Below are 25,184 nucleotides of genomic sequence, written 5' to 3' on the forward strand. Positions count from 1 at the left end.
AAACTAAGAAGACTCCAACAACTTGAAAAATGGATCGCCCCCATCAAATTTAGGAAACTAATCCCAAAATCATGCCTCCAAGAGCCCTTGCCATCGCCAAATTGATTCATCAAATTTTTAGCAAAACTGAAAAAAGTCACCAATTGTAACAATCAAAATCTTCAACAACATCATCGTCTCTCCCCCACCCCCAACGGCCATCCATGTCGAAGAAGACGAGTTGTAGACGCGGTGGAAGATCAACTAAGGCAATGAGTAACAGCGAAAGAGTTTGACCAAATCCAGAGACAACGATAGCGACAAGTAAACTGACCAATGGTGAACCTATTGCTGCAACTTGTCGTTCATTGGGTTTCTAAATTAGTTTGTGATTTTTTTTTTGAATTTTTAATTTATTTGTGTATTAAATAAATAATATTATGTGTATGTATATTTTAGTTTTTAATTTGTGTATTTAATTATTAAATTTATCTATGCATATTTAATTATTTTTTGTATTTGATTATTGATTATACGTATGTGTCTATCTGATTATTCTGTTTATTTAATTATTTATTTTGTGTAATAAAAATTATATATAAGGTAAAATAAATAAAATTAAAGTTTATTAATAAATAAATGACATAGAGATTCAAATAGAAAGGAAAATAAAAAGTGGTGTTAGAGCAGATAAAATTTTCAAGATAAAATCAAAATAGAGAGTAAATTATTTATAATATAATACATAACAGAATAGAAATTCTGGTTGGAGTCAGCCTAAAGCTGATTGCATCATGCATTCGGCTTGGCTTGGCTGTCTCCAGTATAAATCACCCTATTACAATTCAGACTGAAAGCTAGATTTTTTTTAAAAAGATGCTTACCACAATCTCTCTGATAATTAATAAATAAATAAATAAAAATAGTCTTGAATATTAGCTTTGGCAGGAAACACGACATGCAGATGATGGGTATGAAAAGAGAGAAACTCTAGTAACTCTAGTAACAGACAGATAAAAATGCATATTAGAATATATTGATGCAAGATAGAAGTTTGCCGAAGCTTTTGTACACACTGATAAAAACACAATCTTATTTAGAAGAGAGTAAATGGACAATTAGACCCATGAGCCACATTATAATCGATTCAATGATCCAACAAACGAGGAAAAATACTAGAAAACCAGCCAAAATTGTGAGGAACGGAGGACCTTGGCCAGCATCACTGGTTTTACTCCCATCTGATTTCTCTTCGACAGAGTTTTGATTTGAAGGGTTTGTGTTGGATGCAAATACAGCAACCAAACTCTGCCTTGCTTGCAATCTTACAGCCTTCTTGAACCTGAAATGATGAGTTTTGAGGACTGAACTACAACTTAAATCACCTAAAAAACAAAATTTCAAATACGATATCAAAATATCAAGGTATAGATGCTCTCAGATAAAGGGAAAATGTTATTTGGTCCAAAGCAGTCACCCCAGTGAAAGCAATGCTAACAATGGGACAAAAAGCAATGCTAGATAGGACAAACATTCTCAACTCTAAAGCAATGCTAGTATCATATAAAAAGCTCAAAATTTGAAGGAGTACACAAAATATCAACCATAAGGTTGCACTTGGATTGACAAATGCAGAATGAATGGATTTGGGTCCCATGCTATGCTAGAAGCGCAGATTATTGAAGCCAAATATATAACTCTCAAAACCTTAATGGACCTCGTTGAAGCATAAACAAAAGCTACAATCCTTCAGCCATCAAATCAAGGCAGTCAATTAGACACCTACTAATCCAAAAGCAATACGATAAAACATCAACAGGAATTGATTGTTTCAACTCTCTCATTGCAATTGCAGCCGGTGGGTAAACTCATATTCCTTTAGGCAGTCCTCAATTTTAGCTGAAAGATTTTTTCAGCCATTCCTAACCTACTAATACCTTGAGTAACTTAATTAATCTACATTAGACTCCTTAAACATTCCATAACGGGAATGCAATTTTCTACTTGCTTACGTAAAATGATCTGAAATTAGAACCTCTTCAACCTTTCTCCTGGTTAAAATCATAAAGAACTTTTGCGTTTAAAAATGATTCTTGTTCATGCTACTTCTTACTCACCATTCCTACCTAATCCGCTTCCAGATTGTTTGATGGAGATCACTGAGAAATTAAATCAAACACATAGAGAACAATAACAAACTGTTGGAATAATCCCCAGCTCCGAAACACTCAATCACACTCTAAAATCACAACTGAAACACTCCCTGAATCACTCACTGAAGCACATACAAGATTCTCGGTAAATCAGAGAACAAATCAACAACCAACAATCAATAACACCAAGAATTTTATCCTGATTCGGCCTTGTGAAAGACCTACATTCAGACTGCCCTTAGGCGCTTTTATCTTCACTATCTTGAATGAACTTGAAAAGATTACATGCACTAATCTATCTCTCCAGCCTTATACACAGAACTGCTGAAAGTTTTCCCTACCAAACTACAAAGATATACCCTCTAAGTATTTCGGTAGAAACCAGCGCATACTCCTCCCTTTCTCTCTTCCCAAGACAGAATAAAAGCATACCCCTAAAGCTAACACCTGACCTCTATTTATGCAACATAGAGGCGGTAACAGAATGCTATTAAAAACAATCTATCGGCAGTTACAACTAACTGACCGATTAACTAACTAGCTAACTAACCATTCTAGAAACAAGCCTCCTAGAATAAAACAAGTGATATACAAAACTTAACAGCAGAAAGACAAAACTGACTCCCTCAAGATATACAAGCTAATCTAATACAAGTGTTTTACAACAAATTCTCCACCCACTTGATTTGATTTGCTTCCTCAAGAGATCTTCTTCTGCTGCCTGAATCTTCACATGCTGCTTTGATTCTGCTGCCAATCTGACGGAATCAATTTTAAAATACTCAAGCAATGCTTTAATTTTGAAACAGGAACAGCCTTTGTAAAGATATCTGCTGCATTTTCCTCACCTGAAACTTTGGTTAGAATAACAGTTTTATTTTCAATAACTTGTCTGATAAAATGATATCTTATATCTATATGCTTTGTTCTTTCATGATGTGCTTGGTTTTTAGATAAGTGGATTGCACTTTGACTATCACACATCAAAGTAGTCTTAACATCTACACCTAGAATCTCTCCTACTAGACCTTTTAGCCACAAAGCCTCTTTAAAAGCATCCGAAAGGGCTATATATTCTGCTTCGGTAGTTGATAATGCTACCACATGTTGGAGACTTGATTTCCAACTAATAGTAGAGTTCCATAACCTAAACACATAGCCTGTTGTGGACCTTCTTTTATCAACATCCGCAGCATAATCTGCATCTACATACCCTAGGATAATAGGATGGTCTTCTAGACTTTCACCAGTATAGGACAAAGCATAATTAATTGATCCTCTAAGATATTTACACATCCATTTTATAGCTAACCAGTGGGGCTTTCTCGGGTTAGCCATAAATCGACTTATAACGCTCATTCCATGAGCCAAGTCAGGTCTGGTGCAAACCATTCCATATATTAAGCTGCCTACAGCACTTGAGTATGGGATATTGGCCATCTCCTTCCTATTCTCATCATCCTTTGGGGACTGTTCTGAAGATAGTTTGAAATGAGATGCAAAAGGCACTTTAACAGCCTTTGCAGTTGACATTCCAAATCTTGATAACAATTTTGCTAAGTATGTTCTTTGAGATAGATAAATTTTTCCATGCTGCTTATCCCTAGAAATTTCCATCCCTAGAATTTTCTTTGCTTCACCTAATTCCTTCATCTCAAATTCAGCTTTCAGCCTTTGCTTGAGAAGCTGGATTTCTTTAGTGAATTGACTTGCAATAAGCATGTCATCCACATATAGCAATAGGTAGATGGAAATACTAGGTGAGACATGTTTGAAATATATGCAACAATCATAGGAACTCCTTAGATAACCTTGATTTATCATAACTGAATCAAATTTTCGGTACCATTGTCTTGGGGACTGTTTGAGTCCATACAATGACTTTCTAAGGAGGCACACTTTCTCCACCTCTCCCTTAGCTTCAAACCCCTTTGGTTGGTCCATGAAAATTCTCTCTTCAAGGTCTCCATGAAGGAAGGCAGTTGTAACATCCAACTGCTCTAAATGAAGATTCAATTTAGCTGTGATGGCCAGCAAAATTCTTATAGAAGAGTGCCTTACTACAGGAGAAAAAACTTCATTAAAATCTATTCCTAGGACTTGAGTAAAACCTCTTGCAACTAGCCTAGCTTTGAACCTTGGCTTAGGATTATCTCCAGCCCCTTCCTTGATTTTAAACAACCATTTGCAGCTAACTACTCGCTGCCCTTTAGGCCTCTCCACCAGCTCCCAAGTCTGGTTTTTCTTAAGAGAATTTATCTCAGACTGCATGGCTTCTATCCACTTATCAGCATCCTTTGAGGACACTGCTTGCTCATATGACAAAGGTTCTTCACTTGCTATTTCAGATGCACTAATTAGGGCATAGGCTACTAAATCTGAGTAGCCATATCTTTGAGGTGGCCTACGGGCTCTAGGCTGCCGGTCCCTAGCCATACTATATCTATCCCTATTAGGTTGATCTTCTATACTAGAGTCTACCTCACTGTCATCTTCATCTCCTTCAAATTGAGATGATTCATGGTTATGGATACCTTCAGGATCTGGATTAAAGCTAGGATTTGAAGAATCAAACTCAGCTTCTGAGAAATGTTGAGGCAAACCTGGAGAGTTTTCTGAGAGTTCTACTGGAACTAGAACTCTATTTTGACTCTTATCTAGATGAGTTTTATCTTCATTTTCATTCATAACAGAATTCTCATCAAATGTTACATCCCTAGTTATTATAATCCTTTGACCTTCAGATTCCAAATTCCATAGTTTATAACCTTTGACTCCAGATGGATATCCTATAAACAAGCATTTCTTTGCCCTAGGCTGAAGTTTTCCTTGCTTTACATGGGCATAGGCAAGGCATCCGAAAACTCTAAGGTGATCAAGGTTTGGCTTATGGCCTGTCCACCTTTCATATGGGGTTAAGAAATTTATAGCTGTAGATGGGGTTCTATTTATAACATGGGCTGCTGTTGATACAGCTTCTCCCCAAAATTCTTTAGACAATTTTGCATAGTTTAGCATGCATCTAACCCTCTCTAATAGGGTTCTATTCATCCTTTCTGCAACACCATTTTGCCTAGGATTACCGGGTGCAGTTAAGTGTCTAATAATCCTTCATTCCTTACACATTTGTTTGAAATCCTTATTACAAAATTCTAACCCGTTATCGGTTCTTACAACTTTGATTTTCTTGCCTTTTTGATTTTCCACCATAGCCTTCCATGCCTTAAATGATTCAAATGTGTTATCTTTTGACTTTAGGACATATACCCATAGCATCCTAGAGAAATCATCTATTATTGATAGGAAAAATCTTGAGCCACCATGGGATTCAGTTTGAGCTGGACCCCATAAATCTGAGTGGATATAGTCTAGGGGTTCTTTTGAAGAATGCATTGCATTTTTACTGAATTTTATTTTTGCTGCCTTACCATATATACAAGACTCACACTTGCCTATACCTATGGTATGTCCTAAATCCAATATACCTTGCTTAGAAAGCTCTTTAAGGCCTTGCTCACTGATATGAGACATTCGTAAATGCCATAGAGTTTCCTTAGATTTGGCTATAGGACTTATGGCTGCGGTTTCCCCACATACTGTGGTAGCCTGCAAAAAATAGATTCCATTTCTTAGCTCTGCCTTCATACATACCAAGGACCCTTTAGTTATTTTAACTACTCCTTCTTCACCTTTAAACTTTAAGCCATTTCTATCCAGCTCCCCAAGAGAAACCAAGTTTCTCTTTAATTCTGGAATATATCTAACGGTTGTGAGAGTTTTAAGAGAACCATCATGCAGCTTTAGCCTAATGTCTCCTATCCCTTTTACCTCACATTCATGGTCATTACCTAGTAAGACCTTACCTCCATTAAAGTTCTTAAAATTTTGCAGCCAGTGACGATTAGGAGTCATGTGAAAAGAATAGCCAGAATCTAAAACCCATTCTTGGCTTACAACGCTTTCACTCACAACTAAAGCTTCGGAACTATCATAGCCATTATCACAAAAGTTTACCCCTCCTCCCAAACTCTCCTTTTCTGCTAAATCCTTTTTTCTCTTAGGACACAGCCTCTTAATATGACCTTCTTGCTGACAGTAGTAACACTTGATTGGTCCTTTGCCATTCCTAGATTTAGACCTTGACTTTCCCTTATTTTTATGATCCTTTTTAGTGCTTCTTGATCTTACTGTTAAGGCCTCACTAGAGTTAGGTTTACTGTCCATCCTGATTCTTAATTCTTTAGAGCTTAGAGCCCCTATAACATCTTCTAAAGAAAGTTTATCTCTACCGTGTTGGAGAATATCCACAAAGTTTTCATAGGACTTTGGTAATGAATATAGAAGAACTAGGGCCTTGTCTTCATCATCATATTTCACATCTATGTTTTCTAAATCTAAACATAGTTTGTTAAAGTCATCTAAATGCTCCTGCAATTTTTGATTGTCATGCATTTTAAGATTAAAGAACCTGGCTTTTAGGAATAACCGACTGGATGGAGTCTTCTTGAGGTAGAGATCTTCCAGCCTTTTCCAGATTTCTGCCGCCGACTTTAACTTTGATACCTCCCTTAAAACTTTGTCTCCAAGACTCAGGATCAAAAGACTGTATGCCTTTTTCTTGATCTCCGCCTGAGCCTCCTTCTGCGCGGTAGTTTGAACTGGTGTCGCGCTTTCAGTTGATGTCTCAATTACCTCTGATTCCAGCGCCCCTTCTAAACCTTGACTGCAGAGGAAAGCTTCCATCTTGATCCTCCATAGACCGAAGTCGTTGGTCCCATCGAATTTGTCGATGTCGTATCTTGCTGCAGTTGGTGCCATAGGGTTTTGAGTATCTGATTCGCCCTCCTGAGGTTTCTTGATGAATCTTGAATGCCACTGAGATTTAAGGCTCTAATACCAAGTTGTTGGAATAATCCCCAGCTCCGAAACACTCAATCACACTCTAAAATCACAACTGAAACACTCCCTGAATCACTCACTGAAGCACATACAAGATTCTCGGTAAATCAGAGAACAAATCAACAACCAACAATCAATAACACCAAGAATTTTATCCTGGTTCGGCCTTGTGAAAGACCTACATCCAAACTGCCCTTAGGCGCTTTTATCTTCACTATCTTGAATGAACTTGAAAAGATTACATGCACTAATCTATCTCTCCAGCCTTATACACAGAACTGCTGAGAGTTTTCCCTACCAAACTACAAAGATATACCCTCTAAGTATTTCGGTAGAAACCAGCGCATACTCCTCCCTTTCTCTCTTCCCAAGACAGAATAAAAGCATACCCCTAAAGCTAACACCTGACCCCTATTTATGCAACATAGAGGCGGTAACAGAATGCTATTAAAAACAATCTATCGACAGTTACAACTAACTGACCGATTAACTAACTAGCTAACTAACCATTCTAGAAACAAGCCTTCTAGAATAAAACAAGTGATATACAAAACTTAACAGCAGAAAGACAAAACCGACTCCCTCAAGATATACAAGCTAATCTAATACAAGTGTTTTACAACACAAACCACGCACTAAACTCTAGCATACCATCCAGGTAGCGAAACATGAACATCGCTAACCTATCTTGAATCATATATTCTTGTTGGCGCACAATTTGGGACTCAAAATGCACAGCATTCCCAAACCCCATACGCTTCGACCAACAAACACCAACTTAGAGAAGGGGGAAAAAACTAGAAACAGTAAAATAGAACTCGTACGCATTTATGCATAATAGAGGATTTCAGCCACCACTGACTTGAAACACTGGGAACCCAGAAACTGAAGCCTGCAAGTATCTAAACCCTACATTAATTGACTTAAACTTTCTGAAGAAAACAGTTTTTGAGTCTGTTTGTAAATAGGATAAACAGTAACTACCCGAAATGTAGAGGGCAAGGAGCAGGACCGGGGGGAAGAGTGGGTCCAACTGCAGGGACGGTGGCGGTGAAGGGTGTTCTGAAACTGCGGCGGTGGAATCCTAGAATCGATTGGGGCGGCGGTGCAGAACAATGGAGAGGCAGGGAGGCCATTGTACTGCCCAACAGTGAAGCATATCATGCGGGCAAAGTGACACCATGGTTAGGTGCATAAAAAGGAGGAATTTAATGAATGGCTGCGGATTAAGAGGTGCACGGAAGAAGTCGTGCTACCTACTCGTGTTTTTGCCACGTGGAAATCTGCCCGTATGACATTTAGGTAGACATTTTTTTATTTAAAAGCCGGGCCGGGGAAAGATATTTTAATAGGATAATTAAAGTAAAAACTAGAAGAAACTACTTGAATATAATACTAACCAGATAAGATAATTACTTGTATATGGCTGCAACCAGATCATATTTTTATTTTAATAGAATAGAATAATTAGCAGCAGTGAATGGTTAGTAGTAGTGGAAACAATGATGATGGTACGCACTGGTAGGTAACAATTCGCATTCATTCATTAACAAATCAAAAGAATTGTGAAAATTTTTGCTGTGAAATACATACGCCCACGTTACATTTATGTAATTTATATTTCAAGTAACTGCAACTTTAAGAAGCAAAGCTATTAATCATGTTGTTATCAATGATTTATTTAGTCTCGACAGTCATTGGGTGCTTAGACTGTTTTTGCTAAAATTTTATCATTTCATTTGCTTCGCCCACATATAGATTTATTAATATTTTTTTACTTGTTCAAACCATTTCAATGGCATATATATATATATATATATCTTATTTTTAATAAGTGTCACTTAAAATTTTTTTAATTCTTTTTTCTTTTTTTTTTTTTGCGATTATGCATTCCCATTTTAATTAATCTATTATTGTGCATACCCTAGAACTTAACTGCTCAACCTTCTTAGTCAGATAGAAGTAGTCCTAAAAGTTAAAAACTGTCTGATAAATCTTCTCCTGACTAAATTTAATTATTAAACTAAAAAAATTCAAGATAGAAAAATATGATAATACTAAAAAAACCATTAATAATGGCACGGAAGATAATCAAGCAAGTTCAATCTAATTATTCTAAGCATGGCCACGACAGCTTTATAAATTATAACCAACAAGATACACCCAAATGTTACCGTGTGTTTGTTGCTTTGAGAAAAATGATAGGAAAAAGAGAGAGAAAAATATTTATATATATTCAATCCCACTAAAATTGACGAGCCTAGGTTGATATAGGCACATCATCTCCCACCTTTCCAGTATATAGAATAGGAACAAGAATAACGAAATAAAAAATAAACTTTAGCCTTTATTGGCTACTTTCCTTCCTTAAAAAAGTGCAACAAGGAGCCTGAGGTGATGATGATGATAGTGGAAGTACAAGCAAAAAGAAAATCCTGAATCAACAGCAGAGAGTTTAACCACAAGCCAAACTCTAGGACTCAGCAAAGCAAGAGAACAAGCTAACAAGAAGGATCTAACTAAATTCAGAACTCCCCGGATAGAGGGGGTTGGTCCAGCAGCTGAGCAAACCAAATGGCCATCAAATTTTTACATTCAGACCCAAAAACATCCCACCTTATTCCCTTCAACTCACCATTCCCCTCAAAAAAATATCCATTATTGAGAAAAAGGATGCGGCAATCAGTCCTAGTTAATCAATGGTTTAAGCCGATTTCTTGCAGAACTTTTCTAGCCATTCCATAGTAACACTCTTCGGCCTCTCCAGTGGCAATCCAAGAGCTCGGTCCCATATTAGCTAAAAAGGAAGGAAGATATCGTATGAGATCAAGGAAAGACTATATTATCAATCGGAAAAAGAGGAGAAATATAATGAGGTAGAGAAAACCTGAGAGCAAATCCCAATAGACCTTGATACTCCAAAAAGCACGGTGTAGTATCTGTCCAGATTATATTTTTAAGGGTGTTATAATCTATTCAAATTAGTCACACCTAAACTAAATTGATTTAACAGTTCAGTCAGGGAACAAAACAGAAAATATAGAGTTCACATACCTTGCTTCAGTTAGACCATAATAGTTCAGCAACACCCCACTGTGGGCATCAACATTGGGCCAAGGGTTTTTCACCTGGAAGCATTTAATGATCCCCAAAACAACCTACGTTAGATCAATGTCCAAATCATAGGCAACAAATATAGAAAAATAAAAGAAGATCAACAATAACCATCTGTTGCATAGTTTGAACTACAACAAATCACTGGCCAACTGTTTTAACTATTTTTGTTTCACGCGGAAGGCTATTTGAAACACACACACATAGAGACCCCAGGACATACAGAAGAAAACACAAATCCTGTAACACCAGCTTTGTTGCATTATTTCTCTTAGCTCCTCCAAGTAATGTTTTCAAAAAAACTCGGCTGCTCTTTGCATGGAAACCAGATAAAATGTGGTGCATTGATAGCAAGTTTAAGGTGCAGATCTCATTCGAGGCAAACTTATTTAAGCTATGTACAGGCATAAGCAGTTACCTTGCCAAGTTCAGTAAGTATAGGAGGCACTACTTCATAAAGCTTTGACACCTACAAAATTGATAACAAGGTTATATTTGCAAATCAATAAAACATCAATTTGGACGAATTTTTCCCATGAAAAGGTCAACTATTTTTAGGCAATGAAGGTTTAGGTAACCACCAGCTGAAACAGTGGATCATCAGGTAGATGCTTCAATGCAAACTCCCTTTGACACGTGTACCTTGGATCAGTATTGCGCAAAACTCCATGTCCAAATCCAGGAACAACCTGTACGTTTTAAGAAATGATACAAATTAAAGACGAAACCATTATAATTTATGATGTCAATGCTTCTGACAGTGTCTAAAATTGGAAATAGAGTACAACTAAAAGTTGCATGTCCATTTTGGCTATAGTATCAAAAGACAAATGAATTGGGCAAACTCATGCCAGGCAATGCAAAAGGAAGAACACCATTGTTGCAATATAGAGAAAGAAATTAAGGACAAGATATTTGAGATGAAATTATTAACAACATTTCTGGCCGCTAACCTCAAAAGCCCAGGGGGGACCATAAAAGAGCTAGGATTGTAAGTTCAGATGGTTATGACGACAGAATTAAGGGTTAAGTTGAAGCCCCATTCCCGGTCATTAAATCAGAAGATAGATGAATTGGCACATCCAACCCCACCCCCCTCCCGGGGTTAAAAATAATAATAAAAAACAATGTCACCATGGTTTGGAGGTTTTTCAACTGAAAAAATCAATCATTTAAAACCTAAAAATGGAAAGGAAATTAAGAAGGCAGTGTAAATCGGTGAACTTCTTGGCAAGAAGTGCATAGAATCATTTAGCAAATTAATGATCTTACCTTCCCGCTGTTCAATGTTTTCCAGACATAGTCTTTCAGCTGTTCAGTGGTCATGTTCTCACCATTCTCCTCTACCACAGATTTGATCCATAGCAGAACTTCCTGTAACCAGAATTCAGTTAGCAGGGATAAATTAAGATCAGAATCATGCAAGGCACCATGCACATCTTTTCCCAGCCACAACCATCTGATAATTTAGACTGCATCAAATTTAGTATCAGATTGACCACTGCATATAGGTGGGACTTTCTTTCATGATAAGTTATGCTATTACAGTGGTTCAACTAAAACAATATTTCAAATGCACTATTTGATCTAGTTGACTCTTCAAATCTTGACTAAACTCGATCCACAATAAAGGGCCTAGTTCATTGCATGCACTCTCATTGATTAGCAGCAATGATTCTACCATGGAGAGAATAAAGCATACTTAATGACTCCAATCATCCAGCATGTCATGTGCCTATCTCACATATTGGTCTTCCCAGAAGCATTTTGAGAACTCAAGATAACCAACATTGTGGGACTCTCAGACCTCTTGTAAGCTTTACTTTCAAAACATACAAACTACAAAATGCAAAAAGAAGTTTGACTAAAACAAAACACTGATTTCAACATATAGTGACACAGTTTCAATTGAAATTGTCAACCACATTCTCAGCACAAATCCACAATTAGATCTCTGATTTGAAGGGTTCACTTTGTGCAAAGGCATCCAATTCAATTGCAACATGGTTGGCATGATACTAAGCATGCCATAATATGAAGTTGGGTGGACAGGCATGATCTTTTGTTATTCCTCTAGATTCATTTATCAATTGCAACCCAATATCAGCTGATTAGCTATTATTGAACCAACAATACTTCTAGCAAATTCTTTTGCTGATTAGCACTATTATTTATTCAAAACAACGGGCAATGGTCCTACTACAACATACACATTCTAAAAAACTCTTCTTGAAACAATAATCAGGGGAAAGCAAATAATGTAACAGAAACTACAATACCTGATTAGCTAAGCCATGGAGCGGTCCAGCCAAGCCATTTAATGCAGCTGCAAATGAAAGGTAAGGATCTGAAAGAGCACTAGCAACCTGAAATGAGCATGACATCAACAATCAGGGAACACATGTCAGCATCTAACAGGTTTGATGGTCATATCCAGAAGCATTGGCATGCAACTCCGAACTAACTTAATTGCAAGTGGTATCTAAAAATTTTTCCATTAAGATAACTATAAGAAGATCATGAAGTCACTTACTAGATGACCAGTGTGAGCACTGACATTTCCTCCTTCATGGTCACTGCAACATGTCAAGAAATAGATATTTATTATATCAGGCTTGGGGGCTTCATACATACCTCTTTATCAACAAAAAATTTTAGCATAATTTCATATCAATCAAACTACTAATGCGTATGCAAACTAGATACCTTGGATTTTTGCATATTTTCCACCAAATTTCAGAATTCAGATTAATTGATAGAATACCATAATTGTATATTAAAAGTTATCACTGTGGGCTGATCAAGTCATAAACCCACCTGTGAATGGTGACGTACAGCCTCATAAGCTCATGCATTTCGGGACTATCAAAACCAAGCATCTGAGCAAAATTAGCTCCATAATCAAGGGAATCATCCTTGGGTATAACTTCCCCATTCTTGAACATCCTTCAGAAACAAAAGAAAGCATTAAATGCACTTTGTACACAATAGTCCATAGCGTGCCCTTATACAGCATCAGTCTAATTTTATAACCACAGATCTAATATTACCCAAGAAACTGTCAAAAAGAAATAGCAAATCCAAAATATATGATGGAGAATGAGATACAATATGGTTTAAAAACCTGCGATAGACATATGAAGCCACAAGCGGCACTTGAGCAATCAAACTAAGACAGTCCTCATATGTTGGTTCCCAGTACCTGAAAAGAGAATAATCTTCAGCGTTTGGATAGCAAAGGGTGAGACAAACTGCAGACACGTCTGCAAAGAAAATTACTTGGATTTTGCGATTCCCTTTTCATATGCCTTCTGAAATTCACTCTGAACCTGAATGAAAGTAAGCCATTGAATTCAGTATAGATCTACTTGGAAAACTCAACATTGAAAGATGATAAACCATGTCAAATTATCACTTCGCTCAATTTTAATAGGCTTCAATAAAATAATTAAGTGACACAATAGTACAGATGAGGAGATGCAGTAATGAAACCATAACTTTTTGAAATATGTGTGCATGTGCGTGTGTGTAACATTCATTAACCATAGTTATTAGAACCAAACCAGAGATTAACCCACTAACTTGGTTCACAGTTCAATCCAGTCAACCAGTGTTATAAGATTAACTGAAAATCTCAATTCTTTTTCTACTATTATTACCTATATAATATAAACAATTCTGTAGTCCAGCAGAATAGTGGCATCATTTCCATATAATAGGGCCAGGTTTGAAACTTGCTGGCATCTAAGTGTTTTCCAGCTCCCAACATTGAGCTAGTCCATACAGCATATGCAAGCACTTTGTATTAGTAAATTAAAATCTGAACTAAACGTAAGACATGTGATGTCGTAATGGGCTTGTCCACTGGAGTGTTTTGTTGACAAGCTAAATATCATCATGTTGGTTGGGACAAGGTCAGCTTACCTATTTCAGACAGTGGTATAAGGATTAGAAAGCCCTGGACTTCCGTTGTCAGGTAAGTTTCAAGGCAGCTATCAAAACAGGGTCACTGTGGGGAAGCATTGCTCTCAATGGGGCTACTGGTAAACATTAGACCCTTGGCGCTGGTGAACATAGAGATATTAGAGGAGTCCAAGTAGGTAATGGTATGAGGAAGGGTTATATGCTGTAGTCACAAACCTATTATGATAGTTGTTCTGATACCTTTTCGTTAGCTAGGTGCAAGGTGGCTACCAGAGGAGTAGTCATTTTTTTTCTTGTAAATGGAAGTGCTTCTCCCTTCCCCAAGTGGAGTTTGTTTGGTCCCTTCAATTTAAATAGATTACCTGGATTGGAAAGCTAAACCTAGAACAACTTCCTATGACTTGGTACATGATTACCCTTTTCTTTGAGGGTTAGTTGAAGATTCAAGGTTCCTCTAAGGATGCCCTTTTGTCAGGACTACCTTGCTTGGTCCCATTCTCACTTCTGATGCCCTGAGGAACACAGACATATAGAGGTGAACTATAATAAACAGGAAATTGGCGATCGGTCTTTTTCTCTATTATTCATTGCCTAGTTTTCTTAATTTAGGGCATATATCAGGCGATGCGAATCTCAGCAATGAATTTTTGCATTCTTGTGGTCTGGGTTGTTGGAGGCATAGAGAAAAAGATGTACTTGGATGCTCATGCTTCTTTTTTTCCCTGTAAGGTGGTGTAAAAAAGAAAACTAAAAGAGCTTTTAACAGTATATGGAATTCAACCTGTCTTAAAAGCAACCAATCCCTGAAAAGTTGTTTTTGAGATACAATGTTAGCTCTTGTGATTTTTACTTGCTCTTTCACACATTGCCAGTTTTTATGTACATCAACAACAAACCAAGGTTTAATCTTACTAGGTGGTGGCAATATAGATTCTGACTCATCAATAAGGTATATTTATGGCTGCATCTTCTGTAAGTTGCCTGTTTTTATTTATTAAAAATAAAATGAAAAACAAGAAGGAAAAAGCATAACCTATAAATGTATAGTAATGCAATGTAGTTTTTAGAAGCTCAATTCATAGATTCAGCTCATAAAACGAAAAAGAGACTAAGAATGTTAGGGCGGAACAATAGATGTCTTACTTTGTTAGTTTACTAGTCTGTCTGCTGAACAAATTAGAGCAGCCTGATGATTTAACATAAACAGCTCTTAAATCAAATTATACCCTTTTTTAAGCCAAATTTCAAATAATTGGATTCATAGATTAGGTAGCATTTTTTACAGTTGAACTCCAGCTTTCTCAGGCTTCACGCTTTGGATTTTATATTTTTACTAGCCAGACCCAAACTTGGAGAGAGGTGCAGGTTGCAGGTACATTTACACAATAGAAATATTTTTACACAATGGAAGGAGAACAAGAAAAAGAAGACAGTTCAAAGATATCCAATTATCCACCTGGAGAGCCATAACACCAGTTGCAAACTGGGTCATTGGATGAGCTGAAACAGGCAGGGAATCAATAGCTTTATACACATAATCTGCAATCACAAACATGAAGTAAACTAATAAACACATTGGTGGTGTAAATCAGGAGAGTGAAGCAAGAACCAAAGACATCTCAGGTGATAGCTGGCTCTAAACCAGGACATGTAAACATATTGTAATCCAGGATTTGAAGACCTAAAAATTGGCTCTACAACTATAATTGAGTGCTCTAATATTCTCAAAATGGAATGAGCTGAACAATCAACTAGGAGAGAAGAAGTGACACAATCTGAAGTTAGGTTTCCCTTTAAAACCACATAGAAAAAATAAATCAGAAATAGAAAAAGGCTGATAAGAAGCCAACATATTTATTTAACTTGCACCAGCTCCAAACATCAGGGTTGGCTTGATATATCACAAGAATGGCAGTCCTTATACAAACTACACAACAGGTGAATCAATTATAAATATTATTGAAGACAGAAAAGAAAGCTCTAGAACCTGGAACAACAGCACGGCTACGTAATTCCTTGGATAATGCATCTACTTGCTCTTTAGTTGGCACCTAGAAAGAGAGAATGAGCAAGCATAATTCCATTAGAATAAGAGTGAATAGGTAAAATATCCTACTAAAAGGTGTGAGCATGCACACATGAACTGGCAGAAGGAGATTAAATTAAGAACAACGCTGTCCTCCCTGTCACTGTACCACCAATCTCCTTGTTAAATTGCACTGTATGTCTTTTCGTTTGAAACACTACAACTACTTACCTTTCCTGTTAAAAGGAGCCAGAGTAGACCCTCGGGCAATGGCTCTCCACCAGGCTTAGCAGCTGGCAACATTTTCTGACATTCAGGAATGGACAAACCCCTGAAGCGTATGCCCTGTAAAGAGGGGAAGATAAGCTGAGCTTTCAAAGATAGAATTGCAAATCATTTCTTCATGTTATGCAGCCACTTAGCAATCGCTAATACTTGTACATGCATATAGACTAGATACAAGAAACATAAACATGATCCTAGTATGTAACAATATCTCACAACAAAAAGAAAAAACTGGGTATATACCTCTTCAGGATCAAGTAATGACGTTTCCCACAGTAAACCTGTCATTCCTCTCATTCCACCAAGGACCTTTCATATTGCAAATAGATACAAAATAAGAGGCAGAATCACACATTGTTAAAAGGTTCCAAGCAAGCAGATCCAGAAAAAAGTGGATTCTATTTATATTAGCCTATGAGACAGTGATGCAAGGGGAATCTTTACCATGTCAACGGTAATGTTTCCCAGTTGAACCTTCCCACATTCCGACTTCAATTTCTTTAAACGATCCTATAAAAAAATCAGATAAAATAAACAAATTCTACTTAGAGAATTAAAATTGATGCCCACATTTCTTGACAAAAATTATCAAAGCACAAAACTCAAGTTTTAAATTGTGCTGTGTAGCTTGAACAATCTAAAGTCACAACAACGCAAAATATCAAAGACTCCAAGCACAACTAGAGAGAAATCCAAGTTCCCATCATCCCATGTTAATGTTGAGCGACTTATTCCAATCATGACATGAATAGAGATTATAGAAAATTAGGCAGCCCTCCATTGAAGGTAAAAAAATCCACTTGCAACTACTTTGACTAACTCTTCTCATCTTAATTAAGATATGCTACACTTACACGGATGGAACAAAGAATTAAACAATGACAAAGGAATGGAGACATGAATTAAACATATGCAAACATGTATGAAACTACCAAATTGGAAAAATCAAAGACAAAAACTTGTACTAAGGGAGACTGGAACGTCAAAACTACTAGAATGTACCTGCTGTTCGGGAATCAACTCCTTTAGTTGAGAATGAAGGTCCTATAAAGCAAGAAATAATTTCATCAGAAAAACTAGTAGGAGGAGAGAGTGCAAAAAGAGAGAATCAATTCTACACGAAAAAGTTACTAAAAAATTTACACTCAATCTTAAAGAATGCTCAATACATAATTGTGAGAAATATTATATTTCACAATGTTCTTTTTTCTTCTGGGCTTCTTTAGTTTTCCAAAACCTCAGAGACCAAAAGAAGTTGCACTTAAGCTGCCCAGGGGGAATGAAGATTCAAAATTCAAAAACTGGAAAAAATACCTAGAGGATGAGATGAAATGGTAAAAGAAAAGACTCAGAAGTGTACATGCATGACCTTAAACAGGAAATGCATATACGTTTACTCTAAATTATTATACCTCTGCTACTGTTAATGATGATCAAAAACGAGTAATAGCATATACTTGTGCACCTAAAAATCCTAAATAATATTCATTGACAGTTAAAAATAGTTTGCTTTTCTTTTATAGCTTGAAAGAAGACAGCATCATCCAAAACAAGCAATTTTTGTTACCTTTCTTCCACAGGCATATTTTCTAAAATATCTGATCTTTTAATTTCTCCGTCTATGTTTGGAATCATTTTCCATTTTCCGGTTGAGGATAAAAGAAGCACCAATAAAGACATTAACCAGATCTTGGATCAAAATCAAGAGAAAAGGTAGAAGATCGATTATTTTTTATGTCTTTAAAAGATGTGTGCCTCCAGATTGCCTGTACGCACTAATCCAACCATACCTATGCAAAATCAGGTTAAGTTACCCATGTGTAATCAATTTTCATAAATATATTATTTTTTGTTAACTACCCCAACCATACAATTTGCATGGAGTCTGTCCATGAGGAAAAATAAATCAAATGAACAAGCAAGTTAACTGCACGAACCACAGGTTAAATCCGTAACTGTCAATTCACAATTTTTCCCCCATCTTTTCTTACCCTGAAACTTCATAGTCATATGAATACGCAAAAACAAGTGTCACAAAAAAATAAATGTGTGCCTAATCATTTCATAAGTTCCATGAAAAATACAGTTGAATTTCCATATATGAGATACAAACATACAATTAATTCGTGGGTGTAGACTAGACATAGAGGAAAATGGAAGTTACAAGATCAGAAGAGGTTTGTATTTGAAGCCATCGCACGGACTTGTCGAGATTTGACTGTTGAAACTGCATAAATGAATCCAAGCAAGTTATCAACCATACAACAATTTCCTGCAGCTATAACAAACCGAACACCAATCGAAAAAATCTAGATGCCCAGCAGCAGATTCGCAAACTCACAAGACGAGAGCGTAGCTTGGAAAGCACAGAGACGCCTTTGTGCAACACCATCGCTCAGACCTGCAATTCCACTGGATCATCAACAGACATAACGGGTGAAACAAAAGCCTCTACTAAACACCTCAAACATACACCTAAAGGGCGACAGGAGGGGAAGCTAGGGTTTCATAATCAGATTTGTGCAGAGCTGCTAAAAAGGATTGAAGTGATTAGTATCATTACCGTGAAATCAATTACGAAAGCGAGCCGTGTGAGAATCAAGAGGCGAGAGAGAGAGAAAGCTAAGTAGATCAAATGCAAGAGAGAGAATAGGATCAATTAATAAGGAATTTGTGAATGAGAGGAAGAGGCGGACCTCCTCGAGTTGAGCCAAATGTCCCGAAAGCACTGCGAAGACGATCCAGCAGAAATTTCTCCACAGCTACACAGCCTTGTGTATATTATTATATTTTATTGGAACGAAAACGAGTGCACTTTTACTACAGTTTTTTAATCTCCACGTGGCATGCTTAGAAAAGCAAACAGCCCACGTTCTGTTCAAACGTCGACGCTTGCTTAAAAGTCTTTACATTTTATTCTAATTTTTTTAACACTTTATACGATATAAGATGAATCTAATAAACAGTAAGATTAGTTTTGTATTAATTAAAAAGACATAAATTCATTTTTTGGATGTAAAATTAATTAATTTGATTAAATGGAGAGATAATTTAGTTTTATATTAGCAATAATTAATTACGGATAATTAATGGAATTATGATTAACATACAGTTGCAATTTATTTATATTTTTATTTAAATTATTTAAACACGTAATGTCACGTGCTCGTTAAATTATATATCTTACTAAACTGTATTCATTTCAAAATAAGAATGAGATTATGCATTAAGAATTTTGTTGGAGGCAGCGGCAGCGGCAGCTAGCTTAGCAATCCACTGGTTGATGGTTCCATAAAGCTAAGCTAAGCTTAGCTTAGAAATAAGTGATGGTAAACGAGGGCCAAGAAGTTGTGCCATTTTTTGTTTAGGGAGGGAGGGAGGCAGGTACGAGTACGACACTACGAATGGTCAATTTTGAAAAGGCGGGATTGGTTTTGTCAGTTTGGATGTGCGTTCAAAATGTTGACTTCTAGGTTCAGGTGGACTAATTGATTTTTGAGTTTTTTTAATTTATTTTGAGTATAAAATTAATTGATTCATGTCAGTTTGGATGTGAGTTTTTTTTATTTGTGTTTTGTTTCATTTTAATTAAATATTTAAACATTTATATGTATTTAGAATAGTTGTATGAAATAAAATTTGATCACGCATAAAAAAATATGACTGTCAAGTTTAATTTTTCTTAAGTTAAATTATGTGGATTCGACCAAAATTGAGTTATACTTACAAACACAAGGCTACCCTCTTCTCAAAAGCTTCGTCCCTCTCCCTTGGATTCTGTTTACCCTCCCCACAATGATGGCCATGTTGTGTTGTCATGGGGAGATGCTCAATTCAATTGATTTGCAGGATTATTTGATTTGATGCTTCTACCTACTCAATGAAAATCTATTTTCTTAGCGAAGTCTTCTGCCTACTTTACCCAAGATTACTAGTTGCTTGCCTTATTGGGTATTTTTTCTTAGAATTTTCTACTCTACATCGTCTAATTATACCTTATATGCTTGGACCAAACCTTTTATTGAATTAGACAAGACGGTCTTGTTTCTAGCAAGTAAAATCAACTTGATAAGAGAGGATGTGAACGAACAGCATTTATGGTGTGTTTGATAGTATGAAAATTTCATAGAAAATGTCACATATGAGGAATTAAATTCCATATTTGTTGTTTGACACACTACATTTTTTATGGAATTGAATTTCATGGTACAACCATTAAAGCATGTTTTTGCCTATTTTTCATTGAAAATTCTATCTAGTGGAGGGTGATTTTTATTTTTCATATAAGTTGAAAAATATTTTCTTTTCCAACTAAATGTTATCAAACGAACCCTTAGAGAATCATCTGAAGATTTGTTTTGTTGGCAACATGTGTCAAATTTATGTGCTTGTTTTATAATTGAGAAGTTGCTATGAAACTCACTTATTCAAAATTTAAATATATATTCAAATATAATGACTTTGAATATTACGTATAAATGAGCTTAAAATTACACGTATATAACCTTTAAATAAAATTTTTATAAAAGATGTGTGCAAAATTTATTTAATATAAGTTAAAGAGGTGACTTGTATTATGCGTATATGAAAAAAATAAAATAATTTAAATAAAAATCTATTGAGTGATTTTAATAGTAATTATTTAAACTTTAAATTTTGTAGTAAAAAATTTAAACAAAAAAGAGTCTTAGTGTGGTAAAGTTATTATGAAAATCAATTATTGTTTGTAGATTATGAGTTTAAAATTTGTTAACTTAATTAATTTTTATTTTTAAACAAAATACATAAAAAATATTTTAAAAAATTACTTTATTAACGAGACTTCATAATATCAAAACTTAATATTTAATTATATAATAATATAGATAGATTAGTTAAACTCGAACTCAAAAAGTTCCTAAATAAATAAACTAGAACTTTTTTTATGAGCTCAACTGTGTCCAAAATCTATAAAATTCCAAACAAACAAACATAAAGCATTGTTTGAATGTTTTATTTTTTATATATATATTTTAATGTTTTTATTTTTTATTTTCAATTTTCATCTCTATTAATGTGTTTTTTATAAAAAAAAATTTAAAGAAATGAAAAACGCATTCATTTTTTTGTCAAATATAAAACCAATTTTAGTATTTAGAAAGCAAGAAAATGTGTTCAAAATCAGGAAATTTTTTACTGGGAAACATGAATTGAAAATAAATAAATCAAAATTAAAAATTAACTGGTAAATTCTTAATAAGTTGTCAACAACTGCCGACACAAATCTATTTTGACAGCGACGGACAACAGTGAAGATGAAGAGGAAACTCACGGCAACGACGGATCAGCGACGATCGGCGACAAAGGGTCTGCGAAATTGAAGAGAAAAGGTCGACGACTCATGGCGGCGATGTTCAGAGACGAATCTGGGATGATTAGCAAAGGATTAGTGATGCTGAAGATGAACGATTGCAGGAGAAAGCAAAAGGTCGACAGCTCACGACGAGGGATATGCAACAATGGCAGCAAAGGACCTACAAATTTAAAGATGAGAGGTCAATGGAGGAAGATAAAGAGAACGGAGAAATGATATTTTAAAAAGAAATAAAAAATAGAAACACTAGATAAAGTATAAATTAAAAATATAGAGATTTTTGTATAAATATAATTTTTTGTATAAAAAATTATAAACAAATAGTACAAACATAATACAAATAAGAAACCAGAAGCAATCGATGACATGAGCACCGAGCACAAGAAACAATCGATGGCGAGTGTAAGATAGAACGACCAAAAGAAGGAACAATGACCGTGAGACCAAGGCTTGATCAACAACAACACAAGCACTGAGCAACAAGAAGTAATTGACAGCGAGAGAAAAAGATTGATCGAGAGATGAAATGACAACTGCAAGATTGAGGCTATATCATAACAACACAAGCACCCAACAAGCAGTAAGCAATCAGCGAGGTAACAACGACAATAAGCTTCGAGATTCATAAATGAAAATTAGATTTAGGGCTAACGACACAAAAATGATTGAAGGAGAAAAGGTAATATATATATAGTCGGTAACCATAATCAGTCGTTAGAACTGTGTTTTCGATAATTTTTTGTAATTTGTGAAATACCTTTAAAATATTTTGCAAATTACATAAACGACCTAAATTCAATATTGGAACATTCCACCCTGGAAAAATTTTAGAAAACATGGTAAAGTTTAACAAATGCAACATAAAAAAACAGCATCTAAAAGATTGTTTCTTGTTTTCAATACAAGTTTGAAAAACTGAAAACTTTTAATTTTCTGTTTTCTAATTTAGAGAAAAAAATAATTTGAACATAGTTTTTAATTTTTGATTCTTGTGAAAAATACTTTTAAAAAGGTACTCCAATTTTCTAAGTTAGGGCGAACAGCCCCTAAGTTGTTGTGGGTTGAACTCATTTGTAATCTTAACAATTGTAGAGTACTTAAAACATGTTTATGGAAAATAACTGAAGCTAAAATTTTAAATAAAATTATTCTTAAAGTAAAATTATATCGCTCACACATTCATCGTCCAACATGGGAGATAAATAGGAGGGAAGTCAAACCCTAGACCCATATCATGCTCATCTGTTTAGTTTTCTTGTATTTTTTTTATTATTATTATTAATTGAGTTTAATTAATGAGAGAATTAGTGAAATCTATCAAAAGCTTTACATAATCTGTTACATATATAGTCTTTTAATGATCTTGTGAGTCAATGCAAAAGTTGGTTCCCCCATTATTATTATATATGCTATTAGAGTTAATTTATATGAACAAATCGAATTTACTAATATGTGTAATTCACACAACAATTTTAACTGCAAAAATCCATTCAATATAAAACAATATTTGCGACAAGAACAAATGAAAATTTGACTTGTTTAGGGTTTAATTTAGTCATGTATTATTAAATAAAGTTAATAATATATAAATATAACAATAAAAGCATATTTGATAAAATTAAAAGTCAAGAATGAGTCAGTAAGAGGCACCTTATGCGTTAGATTGAATAAACATTATTATCACCAGTTTACTAATAACTATTGGTTTTGACATTGAAACAAAGAAAAAAGGCTGTGAAATATTATGATGTGTTTGGCAGAGGGTTACTTTTTTAATATTTTCAGCCATGAAAACTGGAAAGAGTACGAATTTTGTATGTATGACTAGTTTACCCTTAATTTAATCACACGATATAACCAGCAAGCAATATTTGTTTTCCCCACTACAAGCAAGGCGTTAAGCTCGTCATTTTAGCGGGATAAAAGCTGTGATCATATATCTGTTTATTTACGGGTAAAGAAATCGGACGGCAGGAAGCACAAAAGGACACAACACGTCGCCTGAGAGATTCGAACTCTCGCGGGGAAACCCCATGTACTTAGCAGGCACACGCCTTAACCACTCGGCCAAAGCGACGCTTGCTGAGCTTGGGAACAGAGATATCTTATGGACTTTCTAACTTGCATTGGATGCCATGCCATCCCCCTTGTCCCACGGCGGTCCTCAAGAATTTGAGGAGCGCTTTACAAACTTATTGACGATTAATCATCACGAGTTTGTATTACATTGGATACCTACCAAAAAAATGTAGGGGTTAGATTGGGTGGATTTATCATGCAAGTATCCGGGAGAGTTAATTACATCAATAATAACCTAACTTTGCATTCTATTACTATTTGATCACTAAACTTTAAAATATTACCTGTTAGTCACTGATATTTCAAAACGGTTAGTACTTAATCACTGAACTTTGAAATGTTACCTGTTAGTTACTGATATTTCAAAACTGTTACTATTTAGTTACTGAACTTTAAAATGTTATCTATTAGTCACTAATATTTCAAAACTGTTACACTGAACTTTAAAATGTTACCTGTTAGTCACTAATATTTTAAAACTGTTCCTCATTCGTCACTCGTGAATTTAAAGTTTAGTGACTATCGAGTGACAGGTGAAAAACGATTTTGAAATATCAATGACTAGTAGGTAATATTTTAAAGTTCAGTGACTAAGTAGTAATAATTTTGAAATATTAGTGACTAGTAGGTAATATTTTAAAGTCAGTGACTAAATAGTAACAATTTTGAAATATCAGTGATTAACAGATAACATTTCAAAGTTCAGTGACTAAGCAGTAACCGTTTTGAAATATTAGTGACTAACAGGTAACATTTCAAAGTTCAGTGACCAAACAATAATAAAATATAAAGTTGAGTTATTATTGGTATAATTAACCCGTTCCGAGAAGACCTAAGTTTAGATAAAATTAAGAATATATATATTAAATTTATTTTAAATATATATTCCCCTCCCCTTCACCCCACCACCACCGCAATGAAGAATCTAAAAAAGTTGTCCATTCCAACCAAATTAAATATTATATTTAATTTAAATATCTCTGACTAAACTCTCTCATTTCCCACTCTAATAAAATTAAAAATTATAATAATTATATTTATTATAAATTTTATCCAACACTAATGTCTCTTCTCCCACCTACCATCTCTTCCACCCCCTAATTGAAAATCTAAAAGCTCAAACGCCATTTTTTCAATCTCTTTCTTTTTTATTTTCTTTCAAGAATACATCTATAAATTATTAATTTTATAAAATTTAACCATCTGATCGTATTTTCACCATGAAGTGACTCTGATGTATAAGAAAATAAGTATTTCAGAATTTTTAACAATTATTTTTATTTTTTCAGTACAGATCCATAATATATATGTGATATAATATCTTGACGTCATATTACAATTTTTTTTATCAATATAAATAATTGTTGTATAA

General features: G+C 35.0%; 1 protein-coding gene and 1 non-coding gene across 4 annotated transcripts; both read right to left on the minus strand.

The window, feature by feature from the left end:
- Positions 1–9,358: 9,358 nt before the first annotated feature.
- Positions 9,359–19,169, minus strand: LOC127801571 (citrate synthase, mitochondrial). 3 transcript variants are annotated; one of them, XM_052336814.1, is made up of 20 exons: positions 19,077–19,169; positions 18,722–18,781; positions 18,545–18,607; positions 17,383–17,424; positions 16,825–16,890; positions 16,624–16,689; positions 16,327–16,440; positions 16,057–16,120; positions 15,526–15,608; positions 13,425–13,474; positions 13,270–13,347; positions 12,963–13,091; positions 12,679–12,721; positions 12,425–12,511; positions 11,418–11,519; positions 10,727–10,834; positions 10,564–10,614; positions 10,086–10,159; positions 9,919–9,970; positions 9,359–9,828 (listed from the first exon to the last, which is right to left on the minus strand). In XM_052336814.1, the coding sequence occupies exons 2-20, from the start codon at positions 18,770–18,772 to the stop codon at positions 9,736–9,738; spliced, it is 1,416 nt and encodes a 471-aa protein (XP_052192774.1). In that variant the 5' UTR covers positions 18,773–18,781; positions 19,077–19,169; the 3' UTR covers positions 9,359–9,735. The 3 variants fall into 3 exon arrangements, with proteins under 3 accessions (XP_052192774.1, XP_052192773.1, XP_052192775.1); XM_052336813.1 differs by having other exon boundaries at positions 18,944–19,094; XM_052336815.1 differs by lacking the exon at positions 19,077–19,169 and adding an exon at positions 18,944–19,024 and having other exon boundaries at positions 18,722–18,792.
- A 4,559-nt stretch (positions 19,170–23,728) lies between these two features.
- On the minus strand, positions 23,729–23,810 carry TRNAS-GCU (transfer RNA serine (anticodon GCU)). Its single transcript has one exon. It is a non-coding gene; the product is annotated as a tRNA-Ser (tRNA).
- Between the last annotated feature and the right edge of the window lie 1,374 nt (positions 23,811–25,184).

Source organism: Diospyros lotus, chromosome 5 (genome assembly GCF_014633365.1).
Source record: "Diospyros lotus cultivar Yz01 chromosome 5, ASM1463336v1, whole genome shotgun sequence".
Lineage (NCBI taxonomy): Eukaryota > Viridiplantae > Streptophyta > Magnoliopsida > Ericales > Ebenaceae > Diospyros > Diospyros lotus.

Coding starts and splice junctions, on each gene's coding strand:
- LOC127801571 (XM_052336814.1), bottom strand. CDS start 18,772: ATGGTGTTGCACAAAGGCGTCTCTGTGCTTTCCAAGCTACGCTCTCGT. Junction 16,121..16,326: donor GGCTCCTTTTAACAGGAAAG/GTAAGTAGTTGT, acceptor CTCTCTTTCTAG/GTGCCAACTAAAGAGCAAGT. Junction 13,475..15,525: donor CTGGTGTTATGGCTCTCCAG/GTGGATAATTGG, acceptor ACTTTCATTCAG/GTTCAGAGTGAATTTCAGAA.